The sequence below is a fragment of the Bactrocera latifrons genome, unplaced genomic scaffold, assembly GCF_001853355.1.
Source record: "Bactrocera latifrons isolate USDA-ARS-PBARC rearing strain unplaced genomic scaffold, ASM185335v1 scaffold_206, whole genome shotgun sequence".
Classification (NCBI taxonomy): Eukaryota; Metazoa; Arthropoda; class Insecta; order Diptera; family Tephritidae; genus Bactrocera; species Bactrocera latifrons.
This window is the reverse complement of record NW_017535586.1, coordinates 515,199-533,119: the sequence shown is the minus strand read 5'-3', so window position 1 is coordinate 533,119 and position 17,921 is coordinate 515,199. Positions and strand designations below refer to the sequence as shown.

The following is a 17,921-nucleotide window of genomic DNA, read 5'->3' as shown; positions in this document are numbered from 1 at the left end:
CTTATATGGAGCCAGCTACCGTGAAGTCACCTTGTGACTTTCAAATCACTTCACTTCGTGGCATGAGTATCACTCCCGCACTGGCCAGGCAGTTTACCTGCTCTTCTTAAATAGAGCCAGCTACTGTGAAGTCACCTTGTGACTTTCAAATCACTTCACTTCGCGGCATGAGTGTCACTTTCGCACAGGCCAGGCTCTCTGCATGCTTTTCTTATGTAGAGCCAGCTGGCAGCCAGCCAGAAAGTAGTTTTCATAAACATAACCGGTTTACCGAAGGACGTTATAATGTAGAAACTTAATTACATACGCACAGGAAATAATCTCTAAGATATTTGATCAGACTAATACTTAAGTTGACCGGTTAAACTCCATGAGATCGTCATGTTAGCTACTCAGTTGGAGGGCATAGCGCGAGCTAGGTGAATTTTGCGTGGCCGTAGAGGGCATTGCCGTGGTAGTGTTTTGACTGCATAGAGACACAAAATGTGTGGCAGCAGAAATATTCCTTTAGACCGGGGTTGTACTCAATGACAGCAGCTGTCAGGAGGATAAAGAACTGTTATGAGAATTTAGTTGATCTGGTATCTTGCACGGCGGTTAGACCTTTTTCCGTTGATTGTTTTTAAAAATGCACGAATAATGAAATTTTGAATTATTTTATTGAAATAATGACCTCAATCTGGTCAATGGGAATTTTGTAAAAGCTATTGAAGATTTGACTGCGTTATATTTCTTTCCAAAATTATTTTTTATTAAATTTTTCTTTTATTAAATTATATATTTTTGTTTCAACCCTTCAAGTATTGCGAATGACATTAGTTTTATTCGGCAAAATAACTAACGAATAATAATTATTGCCTGCGGAGATACTATGTAAGAGCTATTCAAAAATAAAAAACGAAGAATGTAAAGTGAAGACGCCAACCAGAAAAAACCGTATTACCAGCTGAATTTTGACAACTTGCAGAGAACGTATATTTATGTACGTTCTCTGTTTGAAGCATAAGCAACATTAGACTCACGGATTGTGGGCATTGTGAAAATTATTATTTTGTTTTACCGCAAAGTAAGCATCGTCTGTTAATGTACATACTTTTAAATACATAAATAAGATGCATTTTATTCTTCTTTTGGCATTTTTAGTAGACGATGCCGGAACCTCGGAGCCCGATGGCAAGTTTTGCTCAGTCAGTGAGCAATATTATCGATGGGCCCGTAACATGGTTCAGAGGTAGGCATTCTAATGAAGCATTGTAAATAATATGAGGAATACAAAGTGTAAAACTTTCCTCCATAATTGTATAGCTATGAATTTCTTAAATCCCAATTTTGGTTTTGATTGCTTCATTACATAATAACATAACCTCAATTACAAACAAGTTGAGCACCCAATTGTTTGTTTACATTTCATTAAACAAAAAATATTTCATTTTACAGAATCAATTGTTGAACCTAATCAGAAGAAACAAGCGTGGTATCATCAACGTTTTCAACGTGTGCCCACAATCGATCAGTGTTACATTGACGATGCTGTTTGTCGTTTTGAAGCCGATCAACAATTTCGCCGGGATCGAATGGTTGAAAATGAAATCGTATCAATTTTACGGCAACGTTTCGAAGATTGTACAATGTATGAAGCGCCCGACCATATTAAAAAATGCAAGCCTATTTTAGAACAATATGAAAAGGCTGCTGAAAATTGGTTTATTAAATGTAAGTACTAAAAACTTATTCATAAATATCTATAACTTTTTAATTGAATTTGTGAAATAATAGATGGGGATTTGGGTGGCTATGCTAATGCTAAAAGTGCATACATGAAGCAGAAACATCGTTTGATCTGGGAGCGTCGACATGGACAAGTCGGCAGTGGAATGAAAACAGAGGAAATACCATCTAGTTTTGTTTCGGAGGAAGACTAAAATGGTTTCCAAACGAATATTATGCATTGAAATTAAAGCAAAATTATGATACTTTTAAGAACAAGACTCATTTGCGTTTTGTCTCTATGCACTCAATACATAGCGTAATGTATACTTTTCTTGCTGCCATGTAGGCACAGTAATTTGAAATCGCTATAATATGGTGTAATATTATATAATGTCCTTTAATAAAAGTATTGTACAAGATATAAAGCATTTGACATAACTCGATATGATAGGCAGTGTTTTCGAAAATTACATATTTAACTAAAAATATAATTTTCTGGTAAAAATATGTATATTAATAAAGAAAATATAAATCAGTAGTAAGATTAAAAAATGTTGTAAATTCAGTAGCCCTTTGAGTATTAATGTAGTGTTTGAAGTGTTGGGCCACTTTATTTCTCTTACAACTTGTACCTAAGTAAAAATGTATAAAATACGCTAGTCGAATTTAAACTAAATAATCATAACACAGTTTAAAAAGTGTCAGTTGAGTTATCGGAAGGCTAAAATAATTTTATATATAATGTTTTTCTCAATATCTAAACAAGCAGCTGCGTAATTGTTAGCTAATAGATACTATTGGTTTATCCATTAAACTCTTCTTCAATTTGGGTAAAGCACTCGATTTTGGATCATTATTTTTTTCACGTTTTATGTTCTTTGCACCTAGTGGTATCATTGTACTGTCATGTAGACGTCTACGAAATAGCTTGTAATACTGAAGGACCTGTGCATTGGCCCAAACTTGTTTTGGATCGAAATCTAATATTCGTAATGAGTCCAATGATTTCGCGCGTGATAAAGCAACATATGCCTGCCCAGCTTCAAATACCTTCGACAGAGACATTTCAACGCAATCTAATGTCAGTCCTTGGCTTTTGTGGATTGAAAATGCCCATGCTAATTTCAAAGGCACTTGTCTACGTGTTATTGTACCTCCCGATGCTGTTTTTATAATCCATTTCTCATGACTACAAACGTATTCACGATTATTTTTAAATCGAACTACTGGTAGTCCCTTTTCAAAGCGCACCACAACACCACGGGCTCCATTTACCAGACCCGCAGATATATTAATATTTTTTAATAGCATTACTTGAGCATTAATTTTTAGATATAGCTGTGAAGTTGCCTGCAATTGTGAGTCCAATTGTTTCACCATATTCGCATCGGAGTCCTCAGACCGAAATAAAATGTTTTCGCCTTCTAAACTTTCAAGTTTTGTTTCATTTATAGATTGCGCGTCATTTGTGTGTGAACAAAGTTGAGTTGCTAGAATACCATCACCTTCAATCTTTTGTTTAGATGTAGCTCGTAGACGTTTTGTAATTTCTTCATTAACATGCCCAATTCGTATATGATTTAATATATTTACAAATTCTGGATCGGATTGTCTGTGTACTTCTTTCAACTCAAAGACACACTGTATGCATTTCTCCCAGGCGTTTGATTGGAAGCAAAAACGTTGCGTTGGATTCGAATTGTTTTCATTTTTTACCACAGGCGGTAGTTGTAAGAAATCTCCGCATAGTATCAGTTGTATTCCGCCAAAAGGTTTGTCATTTTTACGCACATGTCTTGCAACTGCTTCTATTTTCTAAAATGTTGACAAATATTCTCAGTTTAATATATATAATAAAAATTTGCTTTCAAACCTCAAAATACTGTCCATCCACCATAGATATTTCATCTATAATGAGTCTTTTACATTTCCTCCAAATCTGAGCACTTGCAGCTCGCGAGGCTAATTCAATGCAACGTGTTAGTCCATAGTCACCACCGCCAATACCGGCAAAAGCATGCAAGGTTGTGCCACCTGAATTTAAATTAAAAAAATTAAAAATAAACAACGTGACAGATAGCTTTTGTTTTCGCTCACCAATCAGACAAGCAGCAACACCTGTAGACGCAGTCGCCATAGTACCGTCTGGTGGTAGAGCTGAAATAATTTTTCGTAACAGAAAACTTTTCCCTGTACCTGCAGAGCCTGTGAAAAACACGTTCTTGCCTGAAGTGCATGCACGTAAAACTTCCCATTGTTCCTCACAAAGTTTCACATTGTCTTCCATTCCTAGCGAAGGTGTACTTTTATCTTGATAAAGCCTTTTCGCTGCTGGTGCATTAGAGGTCACCTTTCCATCATCCATCTTAAAATCATCGAATCGTCGTTTTTTAGCAGCCAGTGGTGATGGCGTTGTCGCGGAGCCACGTCCTAATAAACCAGCCTTTTTCCTAGCCATAATCATCTCTGTTGTTGTTATAGGAGAGACCTCTTCAAAATTACTAGGCTTTCCTGACAACATATGAGCTCTTAATTGTTTTTGACTAGTAGCCTCATCCTTATGAACTGCACCATTTAATTTTATAAATATCGTGCGGAGAAAATACATTAAGGTGCCAGGTGGCGCATTTGACAAATACATTGAACAGTTCTCAATTTTGAAATTAATTGTTGCTTTGCCTTCCGACATAAATTTTTTATGTACCATCACATTTTTCAGCTTGAATTTTATTGGTTTAGCTTTTTCACCGGCGACTTCAATGAAAAGTTCCCTTACATCATTTCGTATTAAACGTAATGTAGCTGTTTTAAAAAACATTTTTTTCCCTGTCACACCCACTGCATTAGTCCATAAAATAGTGACGGCACAAGTTAGGGCTGCATCATTTAGATCCATTTTTAGTAAACTTAATATTTTGGACGGATGGAAAACTTTTTAGACGATGTTTCCTACAATAAAATGTTAAAACCCGCCAAAATTGCTGACCTTGTTTTTTACTTCTTCTTCTAGCTGAACATTCACAATTATTCTTTTATGTTGCCAGTTGGCAAAAATATTTGTAGCTTTCAAATTAATAGTTTTCATTTGATAAAGGGAATCCAATATACCCATCACTTCATTTCACATTTTCTGCTCATGAGAGCGTTATATAGTTGAAATATTTGCATGAAAATAAATACCTAATGACATAAAAAACTTTGATTAAAAATTATYCAGTTGATTCAATTGGATGCATAATGTCAAAATCAACTGATTTGTTTATACGATTCAAAAAATATGTTTTTTTTTTAGTGATAACTGAATGGAAATAATACATAATCATCGAAATGTAAACAAACAATTAGTGAAAAAATYAAAAAGCAACTGATTTTAACATTATGGATACAAACACTTCTTTCGTAAGAGGAAGCACGCTCCGTATCGACACAAGCTTCTATAATTGAATCATGGTTATATTTGTATATATTCTCCTGTCATACCATGCTTTACATATTTTATATTCTCTGGTTATATATTAATCATACTCCCACTCAACGAACTAATGTTAGAGAACATGAATATGTACGTTCTCTGCTGATACTTTCTGTCAGTTTCTCTGTTGCCAACAATGGTCGGTAGTGCATGATGGCGGCGCCCAATGTATCTGGGAGATACGAAGTCTGATTGTCGTGGTCTATCCGAATGATGTCGCCGCTAACTTTGCTGTCACAGAGTCGTAGATAACGCCGTATTGTTGTTCTGTTTATTTCGTTGAAGAAGGTAGTGTGCGTCGGGTATTTCGCAAAACAATTTAAAGATAAACGAATATTTCATTGACGTGAAAGGCAATAATGGTGTAAAGAAACTTGCCAAGTGAATTGAAATAAAGGTTTTTAAGTGCTTATTGTACACATATGTATGTATAAAACGGATATAATTGAAAATGTAAAGTCGAAAGTCTTCGAGAGAATTGATTAATTTGGAAATCGCAAAATATAAAAATGGTGATAAATACGTAACAAGGTATCGGCGAAATGTGAAATGCTGCGAATACTAAAAACCTACGTACAGAACATGTTGAAGTTTACATTACATTACATAGTGGATTAAATAATGCATAGAAAAATGTGATAAATAAAATTTTGTGAAAAAAATTTGTAGTATATATGGATGTGTGTTTAGAGTGAGTAAATGAAATCTTTGGCAATATTTTACACACTAAAGTGCCAAACGTACTTACATACATACATACATCGGCGGAAACAAACACACAATAGCAAAAACAAATGCAATACATACATATATGCGTATGTATACATTATTAAAAAAATGTTTTGGAATATCAACGAGCCAGTCGTAGATGAAAAAAACAGACAGGGTGTTTAAAATTGCGACTTGGTCGCCTAATTTGTTTGTGCTTTCTCCTCATGTAGCCGCCCCTCCCTTTCGCTGAATATTTTGTCAGTATTTTCGACTAGTGTCGACAAACATACGAGACATATGTCTGCCTCTGCGTCTCCAATATAATTGTGTACATATAATTGTATATACTTTTTCTTGTATTTTCTAATCAGAAAAACAGCAAATAAATAAAGTGCAAGAACAACAACCAGGAGACAAAGCAAAAAAGAACTGAACGCAACGAAAATTCGACTGAGAGAGTAAAACACGCGCAAGCTAGCAATGCGGCCACTGTTGCCGATTCCGTCCCCAATCAGCCCGAATCAAACCAACTTATTAGGCATTTAGCCGCACAGCATCGCAGCCACTGCTTCGCTCTTTGGGGCCACTCAAATAATTCGTATCGGTATACATTATCGCGCTCTCTCGGTAGTACAAAACTGTCAAAAGAGTGTTCGGAACGAGTGAAATAAAGAATAGAAAGAAAAGAAAAGCAGAACAGCAGAAGTAGCAGAATCCAGTTGGATTTTTGACATTTCAGCCGTAGAGCGCCACAATTTGGTCATCAGTCGAACGGTCAGTCGCGAGGTCGTTTGTTCAGCATATTATTTTGCATGCGCAGATACACTCAACCGTACAAACGCATACATTTTTACTCACACATATATGTTCATATGTATGAATGTATGCGCATATGAATATAACTATTTGTGAAGATACGTCGCCCCAATAAGTGAAATGTGCAGTGATTGCGAATTTGCAGTGCATGTGTAGATGTCATATAATGTTTTCCGAAATTTGTATATTATGTGCAAAGGTTGCTCAAAGCAGCAAATAATAATGTAAATAAATAAAAGGAGTAAAATAAAATACAAAATCAAAATAAAGACATGAGGATTAAAKAAATATTTCTAATTTTTGCTGTGCCTGAGAGTTTAAAAATAGGCACAGTCTTTTAATTATTTGTTTTTATTTAGTTTCGTCGCTGCCAAAAACCGGGCTGTTTGTAAAGTGCGCAAACAGGCAATTAAAACGAAAGTTGCAAAAGCACAGAAAAGCAGRGGGTGAAAGAGAGTGTAAGTGGTAGCGAAGCGGTCTTGGTGCTGTGTGTCGCATTTACGAATGAAAATGACTGACTACGAAAATGCCGTCGGAATTGTATGCGAAAATAATTAAAGCAGTAAAAAATAGAAGTAATATAAAGAAAATTTGGTGTATACAAAATTTCAAAATATAAAAAAATAGTATTAAAAGGCACATAATTAATGAAATAAAAGAAATATAATGAAATATTAAACTTGTGCCACTGCATGATGTGCCAAAGTGTAAACAAATCAATTAAAATTGTACAAGTGGAGAAGAGTGCAATTAAAGTCGAAATTTTTGAATGTGAAMMACTGTAAATAAGTTAAAGTCGGTAAATTGGACTGTTCTGTTGGTGTGCGACTTGAAGTTACTCAAATTTTTATTAGTCTCTGAGACTGCCGCTTCAGCACTACCTTCGTAAGAAGGAAGTGTTCAAAAACGGATAATAAAAAAATGACTGAGTACGTTACACCCAATATTCACACAGTGCTCAAAAAGTATCAGACAAGTGCACCTAAAAGTTTGCAAGGACCTGGTCATGCGTTGCCCGTTTCTGGCTGCCAGACCGGCCCCAATTGCCCGCTTGATGTCACTTTGACTGGCGTGAGTGGCAGCGGTGGGAATCACACAGACCTAAACACTGGTGGCGTTCGTAATCTTTGTTCTGGGCACCTGTCGGTTGGTAATTTGTCATCAAACGGTTCCTCCAGTAGTGCCCACAAAATATCGTCTAACTGCCCGCAAATAGTATCATCACAATCTTGCTTGAATTCACCAAATGCGGAATCCGCCTTGCCACCGGTCGCACCGCTGATTAAAAAAGAAGTTCTCAGCTCTCCCGAACCACATGAGCTGAGTGAAATATTGCCATCGCAATCATTGCCACTTCCATTGTCGATGTCGTTACAAACAACGCAACCTCAATCCCAAACAGTTCCTGCTCAGCCTCCTGTTACTACAGTTAAAATTATACCACCCCCACCACCGGAGTTGTCACAACCTATCTTTACCGCACCAGACTCGGGCTCTGGTGTATTATACGAAACGCGATTGGAAGGAAAAACTATTGGCTGTTTCTCGCTTGGCGGAGAAATGCGTTTRTGTCTGCCTCAGTTTCTAAACAATGTACTAGCCGATTTTACACTTGATCAAATAAATCGCATCTTTGATGAATTGGGCATCTATTGTTCACAATGTTCACCTGATCAACTGTTGGAATTCAAAGCAGCTAAAATTTTGCCTACGGATGTGAAGGCGTCCGGTTTGATAACACGCACGGATGCAGAGCGTTTGTGCGCAGCACTTTTACATCGGGTAGATCGAAATAATTACATTAGCGATGACGACATCCCGAAAGGTGCCATTTCCTTCAAAGTATATCACCGCTGTTTTGGGAAATGTGATGGTATCTGTACACCCGAACTCTACTCATACACAAAGCCAACTTGCATCATGTGTCTGGAATGCAAGGGATGGTTTTCGCCACAGAAGTTTGTGGGCCATGTTCATCGGGAAGTTGAAAATCGAACTTGTCATTGGGGCTTCGATTCACGCAATTGGCATGACTATTTACATGTGGCATTAGATGTCGAAAATCGAGAAAAATATCAGAAGATTTTGGATGAGCTAAAGGAGGTCGAGATCAAGGAAGCTCTAAAGGCACAAAATGAAATACTCTACATGAAACGAAAGGTAACTACCGAAATTTACAATAGATCCATTGTGATAAATTTAAATCTACATTTATTTGTAATTGTACCTTGAATAACTCTCAAATTGTATAAGCAGTAGTTTTGATATAATTACTTGATCAAGCAGGTYGGTATTAGATGAGGACAGTAGCCACAAATAAAGGAGGGAAACGGATTGAATTGAACTTGTTAGTTGTGATCATTGTTCTAGATTCAGTCTGGATAAATAAATGGCATAAGAATGTCTCTAAAGCCTCAGATATCAACCGAATGAACCAGTTAGCCATGTTGAATGCTTACCAGCCAGCAAAACTTTAGCTTTAGTTAACCGAATCATACTATAGTACACACACGTCTGCGAATGAACTTACTCACGAACATACATATGTACATATATGAAAATATATATAGATACATACGTATGTGTATTTCTAATATAAGCACAAATATTATTAACCGGTTTTCAGGCGAGACTGTGTCGGTTCACTTTGTTCCGAGTTCTGCATTATTATTGKCGTTGTTTGTGTGAAAATCTTGTGTGCGTGCACAAGCGCAAACGGTCAAAACAAAAAATTTCGCAAACGGAGAAAAAACAATTAAGTACTCGTACCTACACCAATAGTGTATGAATAAAAAGAGAATAGTAGAAAAACAGCAACAGACGGGTAATCTCGACAACAAAAAAAGTTGTGAAGATAAACTTGAAATATCGACGTATGGTCGAGCGTCTTTGAACATGCTGATTACATATACACAAAGTAAATACATGCAAACAAAATTTCTCGAAAACATAAATACATATGTATGTGTAGGTCGGGGAGACTGCCGATGAAGCTAGCAAACCCCACATACTCACAAATGCATGTACAGTAGACACTAGATTAAGGCTCACCGAGCTTGAGCCATTGGAGACCAAAAGAGACACGCAAAACGTGCGAAACACCATTGACGGCGACTAGCAGACTGTCGGYCAACGGATACACGTTTTCAAACTTAGACTCAATTGTTGTTTATTTTTGCGATTTTTTGTCTTTAYGGCCGTAATTCTTTTTCGAGCGCTGACAGTGACTTCCACTGGGTTTTATTGCCACACTTTAACCGTCAGTATGGCAATCAGTCGTTCGTTCGGCCCAATGCACTATACGGCAATTCGCGTATTTCGTTGAAGCGATTACTTTCGTACAGGTTGTGCATTCGTTGTGTTAACGTTTGTATCGGACCGACAAGTTTAGTGCTTTTGTTTTGTGAGGATACTTTGCATGCTCTGGATTTTTTATTTGATTCGAATCCAATTTACATTACTACAAAAAGTCTGAGAGTATTTTGGTTTTTGCAACGCACACCAGTCTTTGAGAGCTACCTAGGCCGAAGCGAGTTTTGTACAAAAATAACTGAACTTTTTTTTGYTGAGTTCTAATTACAGACACTTCCAGTTTAATGAATTCAGTAATATTCATCAGTTTGACGATATTACATAGGTCGCTTGATCTCATCCAATTATTGTTTTAACCATTTCCAATTTGATAAGACTAATTGACGACCTATTARTGTTTTCCCCATTAAATTAGGGTACAAGTCTCTGTGCTTCCCTGATAAGTTCGTTCTGTTGAAAAGTGAAATATTAATCAAGAAGGAATTCTAAATTGTCAGGAATACGAAATGTAATTTAAATTAAACAGAAAGAAAATCGATGTTGAAGATTAGTTGTTATAAACTACAGAAATTCGTTTTAAAGCGCGGTTATGTCAAATTCTCGTAATTTCATTAGGTTTTGACAAACAAAATCACAACCAATGTACATAACTACACCTGCAAGTGCCAGGGATAAATGGTTGGCAGCAGAAAACAAACTCCCAATGCAGGTGGACTTCAGCGTGATTTGTTCTTAATCCACCACAGCTGCTTGCTCTGTTGATGTTAATGTAACAACGTCACTCCTCTTGTTAATGTATGTCTGTGTGTGCATTTGTGTTTGATTTTATTGAGCTCGTGCTGCAGTTTACTGCATTATACCCTGTACAGGCTACAATATCTGAACTTATTGTTCAGATCGGACCACTAGTTATACAGTTAGTAAATGAAGTGCATCTGTGAAGGGTATTATAGCTTCGATGCAGCCGAAGTTTACGTTTTGTTCTTTTTGCAATCTGCAAGCAGCAACGGGTCTTCATGACTACAAGTGCCAGAGACACGTCGAACGATTAAACAGGTGTGGTTTCATGCTGATACTTGCTACTCACATTAAAGAGTAAGTCTACATATACATACTTATCTGTATACTGGGCTGAAAAGTATGCCAACAAATTTGGTTGTCTGCTTGAGTTGTGGCATAATCGTCTGCTTGTGTATGTTTCGTCGAGTTTTCGCCTAGTTTTCGCCTAATAATTCACATCATTCCAGTTAAACTTATTCCTTTATTGACCCTTTCAGCCATTTGAGACAATTGTTGTGTCTTTTTGGAACGTTTTTTACTGAAACTAATATTTTATATAGCYGTTAAGAAGGTACTTACTTACTCTCCATGCTCAAGAAGTTTGAATCATATTTCGATTTCATTGAGTTTTTATGAATATTATCTTGAAATTAATGTGTTTTAATGGTCAAGTTCCATATTTCGAAAGGGAATGTTATATTTTAATGAAACTTTCGCTTCTATATATTTCCTTCCGAAGACTAAAAAGGCGGTTTGCAGTGGCTGTGATAAGTTCGAATCATTTTTGGAATACCTTTCGGTTTTTTYTCAATAAGTAAATTAGCTAACTACTTCCGCAACTATGCGTCGTTCCTTTTGTTTCATAGCATCCATCATTGGAAGGCAACTTCGTAGATTGTTTCTATTTTCGGATGAAGATTGTTAATAATTAAAAAATTAATGCAATGCAAGATTTTGGGTTGTTTGAAGTCAACTGGTATCAAAGAATTCGATGATAGTGAGGTTACTTTCCGATAGTCTTCGGTTTTGGTTTATTGATTTCACTCGTGATATTGTTGTGATGTTATTCGCATGCTCCTCAGGTACCAACCATTAAGAGGCTAATAAAATAGCCATACGTGTTGAAACAGAAATCGAACAACGAATATTTACTAAAACAATAAACTCTACCCGACTAATATTATTATGGCGAGGAATTCACAAATATTGCAAAAAATATTTATGTACGTGTATTCATATACGGTATGGGTGTGTATACACATATGTACACATTTAAGCAACTTTGCATGATTAGCGCGTGAAGATCGAGTATATGTTGGGTGACCACACACACTGAAGTGTAAAAACCTTACTTCGGCGCCAAAACTGATAAGAAATAAAAACGATGAAAATAGTATAAAGGCATACATATGTAGACCACCCATGTAGATTTGTTATATCTGAAAAACAAAAGCGTTTTGGATTGAACTTATTATCGAAAAATATTTATGGATCGTATAAGGTTTTTAACTGGCGCTGAATTATAACTAATCTAAAAGAATTTTTTTGCAAAGTGTCGAAATGCAAATTCATATTCATATTTAAATAAACATATACTATGAAATATGCGTATTACTTGGCATTTATGTATGTATGTATGTACATGCAAATGTGTGAGTGCAATTCATGCACATATTAACAAGAGTTTAATAATAAACAACCATAGATAAGATAGAAGTAGTGCCAAAGTAGACGAGCAATATGGAGGACAAAATAATAGCCAGAATACATGTGAATGCAGTAAAACGTTCACACACAGTAATTGACACCTAAAATAGTATATTCTTCAATTCCAACATTAATAACTATTATGACTTATTTTGAAAGAAGAAATGTTGAAGGATAAGAGGCTTAGTTGTTTTTGAATTTCTTTATTTTATTCTAATTATTAGCGTATAAGTATCTAAAAGTACTGTAATTAAGAGAATGTTGACATGCAGAAATTGCAACTCAATTAGTTTTGTATACTTGACAATAACTTTAACCTATTTCATTTCATCTTCCTCTTTACCGCTATGTGATGCTTATGTCCTCAATAATGTATTCTGAAGAAAAATATAAATAAACAAATTTATGTTAAAATTTTGTTCACGGTTTGCTTTGTCATCTAAAAAGACATCTGCATACATGGGTATGTAATATGCATATGTATTGTGCATATATGTATATGAAGTTAGCTTGACCCTCATTTGGAGTTTCCTAAACACAAAATCAATGTGCGAATAATTAACGCCGAATTAACGCTTAAGTGTTAGCCATACAGCCAACAAATTGCACACAATCTATATATGGACATATGTAAGTACATAATATACCTGTACATGCTTATGCATTTGCATATAATACATACATGCATACGTATGTAAAGATAACAAAGAAATGACATGAACAACTTGCCGATAATATGTGAGCACAGCTGATAGTCTTCACTATTGACACACATACATATATGTTTACCCGCAAAAGAGCCTAAAATTATAGAATATACATTTATATTTTACAGCTAGAAATTCCTGACTGAAATCACTTTGTTCGGGGAAACATCCGAATTATAGCAAAATTTATTAATAAGTCTATATACATACGCATGTACATACATATGTATTATGGGTTTGTATTTATGCATAAATAAAGGTATGTATGTATGAAAGGGGGTTAGCATTTTATTTGTTTGCGGGTGACGCCAAATGCAACTAATTGATGCAGAAGTGCAAAGTTGCTAATATCAGCCAGCCCGCGCCGGTTGGTGTCGTTGTTGCTGTCGCTGTCGGTGTTGCTGTCACTGCCGCCGACAGTAATTAAAGCGCCGCGCACTAGAAATCACAATTGAACGAATGAAAATCGAATAACAGCGGCGAGGAAACAATAAAGTGGAATAAGTGTGAATAACAACACAAATGACAACAAAGCAAGTGTCAACATCCATATGCGAAAACACATACATACGCTTACATATGTGCGAAATTCATTGATGTGCTGAATATTTGTACGAAAAGTGCAAAAATAATACAATTTGCATTTCATATTCGTTAAGTACGGAAGTACGAAACAACTGCGGTATTCGCTTAGGTGTCAAAATGGCGGCAATTGCTTGAAATTTAACTTAGTGTTTTACTTAGTTATTTATATTTGATCTGTATGCATCTTTATTTATGCTGTTATTTACAAATGTTCATATATTTATAAATAAAGCCACTTAAAAAGGTTTTAACTATATATAGTAACGGTAGAGTTTTGATTGACTTTCAATTCACTAAATCAATAGGGTGAATCGGCGATTGTGAAAACCTGTTTAGTTATATTTGGGTTTCTTAATATTATTCAATTATTGGCTGACCGGTGCAACTGCACAAAGATCCTTTACGAATGAGAAGAAAATCCGGAGTATAAGAAAATGAAAAATACTTGTAATAGGTTAGTATTCATTTGTGAAGAGAATTGTAAAATGCATACTTTACCTCGTTTTCTGCTGCACCTCTTTCTCTACTGATGGTGTAGTAGTTGGCGATAAGCTCATGCTACTACACACACACATATGTTGTTGGTATGTAGTCATACAAATGTTCTCGTATGTGTACATCGGTTGCCTTCCTGTTGCATTATTTCCAGAAAGAATTTGCACATCACACTCGACCACTGACGCATATGGGCTCACACGACAGCGAAATGACATAAAGGGCAGTGAACAAACAGTACAAATAACGCTGGTGAATGCAACTTTGCTGTCGTCATTGTTACTGTTGACTTTAGCAGTGTCTTAGTTAGACTAATTGTTGCAGCGACGATGACTTTATTCTCAGGGCGCACACTACGTTAGCGGGAGTCGATTAGATCTACTCTGATATTTTGTTTGTGTTCAAAAAGGAGCATTTGCCATTGCGTATGATTAATTTTTAGTACAGGATATTCCTACAATTATACATTCATATTATTTTTACAATAAAAAAGTTAGAAATTAAGCGGGTTATACCCGTGAATACATCAAAACAATATCCTCTCACTGCTTTAGATTGGACTGCTTTAATAGTTTAAAAATAAAATCTGGGTGACTTAGTTATCTAATACCGACCGGCCGTTTATTGTAAAAAACATTTTAGAATTTATTTCGATCGGGTCAAACGACTTGCTCTATCTGTCCAGCATATGTATATACATACGTACATGCATCGTTCTACGAGTTCGGACAAGGAACCATTTGGACGTTAAGTATCCAGTTTGTCAGATCAAAACGTAAAAAAAATCGCCATATAAACAAACACTTTCTCAACTGCGCTGCGAAACGATCGTCATCGAATGTTGCAGCATAGTATTAACTGATATTTACTAACAATATAGTAAAGTCAATTAATATAGCCACTTGGTGGACTGGCTGCGAGTTGCTGTTGTAAGCTGAAACTTGACATTTCGCATTCTTACCGTATAGCAAGAGGCAACAACAATGCGCCTAATCATTGGCAATAGCAAATAATATTGCAACAACAACAAGGCCGTTATTTAGTGGAGACTGATAGATAAAAGTAACAGTGATCCATATACATATGTACGTATGTATATACATATATGTACATATCTATTCATACACATGTACGTGTGTATGTGAGGGACTGTATGACTTTCGCACGCAGACATGCTGGCATGCTAGCGTGCTGGAACTTCGGAATGCAGCCTTTGCAGTCAAAAGACGAAACACGATAATCGGTAAAATGCAGTGATCAGTGAAAGGAGCGGTCGCTCGCTGACCGGCGGGTGCAGCTGTATGCTTGCCTTATAATAGCCCCTGAGTGATGATTATTTAGCTAATGATGATGGTGATGCATACAGTGCAGTGTTCCATGTAGGCGGCGGCTGCTGGTGCGTCTAATATTACAAGTGCTACTGGTGTTCATATAAATTCCAAAGTCAGTTTTGCTAGAGTGACGGGGGAGGTCGAGGCTGGTTGCTCCAGCTTCGTTTGTTGTTTTTGCGCTTCAGTGCGCCTTAGAATTATGGCATAAATAAAAAGGCAGCGAGCGAAACTGTAGTGGCTGGTAGTGGTTGCAAAATTGTTTGCGACTGCAGTCAGCAGTTGGTAAGGCAAATATCTATATGCAATGCAGTGCAATATTTTCAAATCAAATGTAGTTGTGCCGTTTGAATATTAAAGCTTTTGCGTTTACATTTATATAAGTTTAAATGTTTGCAAGGTAGAGTGTTGGCGTTTAGCTTGGTTTGTATATGCGCAACTGCATTCCATCAAACAAACGTCAACCCAATGCCAGCGACGCTTTTGTTTTCAATTTAATATTGTTATTGTGGGGTTGCTGTGATCGGCACTCTGTGTTGTTGTTGGCAATTTTGAGATGCAATTTGTTCTTAAGTCGGCTCGGCAATTACTCGTCATCCTCCCGAAAAAGACAGGTAACTTTGCGCTTAACGTAATCGGGTAATAAGTACGATAATACGATAAGACAATATTAAATTCAACAGTGTTTAACGAAGTGTGCAAACGTATGCATTTTTCATTAGTTTCTTAAGTTATTGAATCAAGAACATACATAGATACTTAGTATATACATACATATACAATATGTAAGTTCATTTCGCCTTAATTCACTATGGTGAACTGAAAATGTACTACACGGAACATAAACACACATTTATTTTTAATATTATTTCTTCTTTTTTTAATTTTATTTATCGCGACTATATTTTGAATGTCCATACCAGTCGTATTACATATGTTTGTTGCATATATAGTATATACATTAGTACGTATATTAACATATCGCGCACTTTGGTTATATTGGCGAAAGTGCTTAGCCTTTTTATAATTTGTAAACATTCCCTTATTCATTATCCGAACTTGGTTTAGAGTACAGGCAATATGAAAATCATTTTCACACTCAAGTGTACACGTCTTATGTGAATTTGCTTAAATCTGCAAATATTACCGTTACAAAGTATCTAATATATTTTTGAGGGAGATTAAGTATTCGTGGAAAAATATATTTGGCCTGATCGAGCATTCTCATACACATGTGTCTCTTAATTTGTTTGTTTCACTTGCATGTCTCACTTTTGTTTCCTTTTTCATTGCTACCATTGCTGTTGAACGTGTTGTCTCGTTCTAATTTGTCGCATACAATTTTTACTTGGTTCTTTTTATATATTTCGCCACAATCCCCTGTTTGTATGTATGAATATTTCCTTTCATATTTTTGATACTTTCAATAAATTCATATTTTTTGTCTCCGCCCACTTCAGAGGCCTATGACAGTAGTTGGCGGCGATTTTCAATATGCTAATGCAACAGGAATGGAAGGGAACTGACTGCCAATATTGTAGATGTTTGTGTATATACATATGTATGTTGATATTTAACTATTAACTAAACCTTCCAGTTCTCTTTAACTTTGTCTTAAGACATGTTCCATTCATTCTATTTAATTTTAACACCGTCGACATTTCCCTGTGGGACTGGCAGATCAACTATCTTCTAATTGGTAAAGTTTAGATGTTAATAGGACTATTACAACATTTCAGGCTTTACAGTTTCCTCAAGTATTACTTTAGCTTTCTTGTTTTAACAATATTTTATTCCTTTTCTTTTAATTGCATTCATCTCGGAGTCAAAGGATATAAATAATTCCACCCCATTTTGTAAGGAGCCGTCATCTTTTTTCTGTAATTGTGCGAGAAGTTGTTTAAGGATTTCATTTGTACATTTTTGTTTGCATGTATGCATGTGAGTGTCGGCGCACCCCTTTGAATAGCATGGTCATATTATAATTACGCCTGATGTAAATATTGACGAAAGTGCGTAGCTTCTCTTTCTTTTATCTTAATTCATCTGCGATGCCTTATCTCACCCTTAAGCGATACTACAAACTGCGAACACATGAGCTCTTGAATATTTACTGCATAAAAATATGAATGCACATTCGTAGCTACATCTATAGAAATATCTATAACAAAATGTTCGACTTGCACGAAGCGGTGTTTAGTGCAAGCAAACAAGGGGCCATTTATTTTAGTCGCACAATCCTCTTCTAATCGTAGGAATATGTACATACTTTAAGCAATATTCTTTGATATACAATTT

At 35.9% G+C, this 17,921-nt stretch overlaps 3 protein-coding genes across 8 annotated transcripts in view; 2 read left to right on the top strand and 1 right to left on the bottom strand.

Moving 5' to 3' along the window:
* Positions 1–801: 801 nt before the first annotated feature.
* Positions 802–2,127, top strand: LOC108968196 (NADH dehydrogenase [ubiquinone] 1 beta subcomplex subunit 10; the record flags this gene model as incomplete). The annotated part of the gene is given in 4 exon segments (XM_018932042.1): positions 802–1,066; positions 1,144–1,231; positions 1,438–1,713; positions 1,777–2,127. Coding segments are annotated over 3 exon segments (504 nt in total). The 3' UTR covers positions 1,923–2,127.
* Positions 2,084–4,832, bottom strand: LOC108968195 (ATP-dependent DNA helicase PIF1). The gene is made up of 3 exons (XM_018932041.1): positions 3,808–4,832; positions 3,584–3,744; positions 2,084–3,525 (listed from the first exon to the last, which is right to left on the bottom strand). The coding sequence occupies exons 1-3, from the start codon at positions 4,604–4,606 to the stop codon at positions 2,491–2,493; spliced, it is 1,995 nt and encodes a 664-aa protein (XP_018787586.1). The 5' UTR covers positions 4,607–4,832; the 3' UTR covers positions 2,084–2,490.
* A 372-nt stretch (positions 4,833–5,204) lies between these two features.
* The window catches only part of LOC108968194, a 61,682-nt gene continuing 48,965 nt past the window's right edge, over positions 5,205–17,921 (top strand). The window contains exons 1-2 of one of the 6 annotated variants that reach the window (XM_018932040.1): positions 5,205–5,470; positions 7,069–8,869. In XM_018932040.1, the coding sequence (XP_018787585.1) occupies positions 7,631–8,869 (1,239 nt within the window). In that variant the 5' untranslated portion in view covers positions 5,205–5,470; positions 7,069–7,630. Of the gene's footprint in view, positions 8,870–17,921 lie in introns of all 6 variants that reach the window. The other 5 variants (XM_018932038.1, XM_018932037.1, XM_018932036.1 and 2 more) reach the window with 5 other exon arrangements.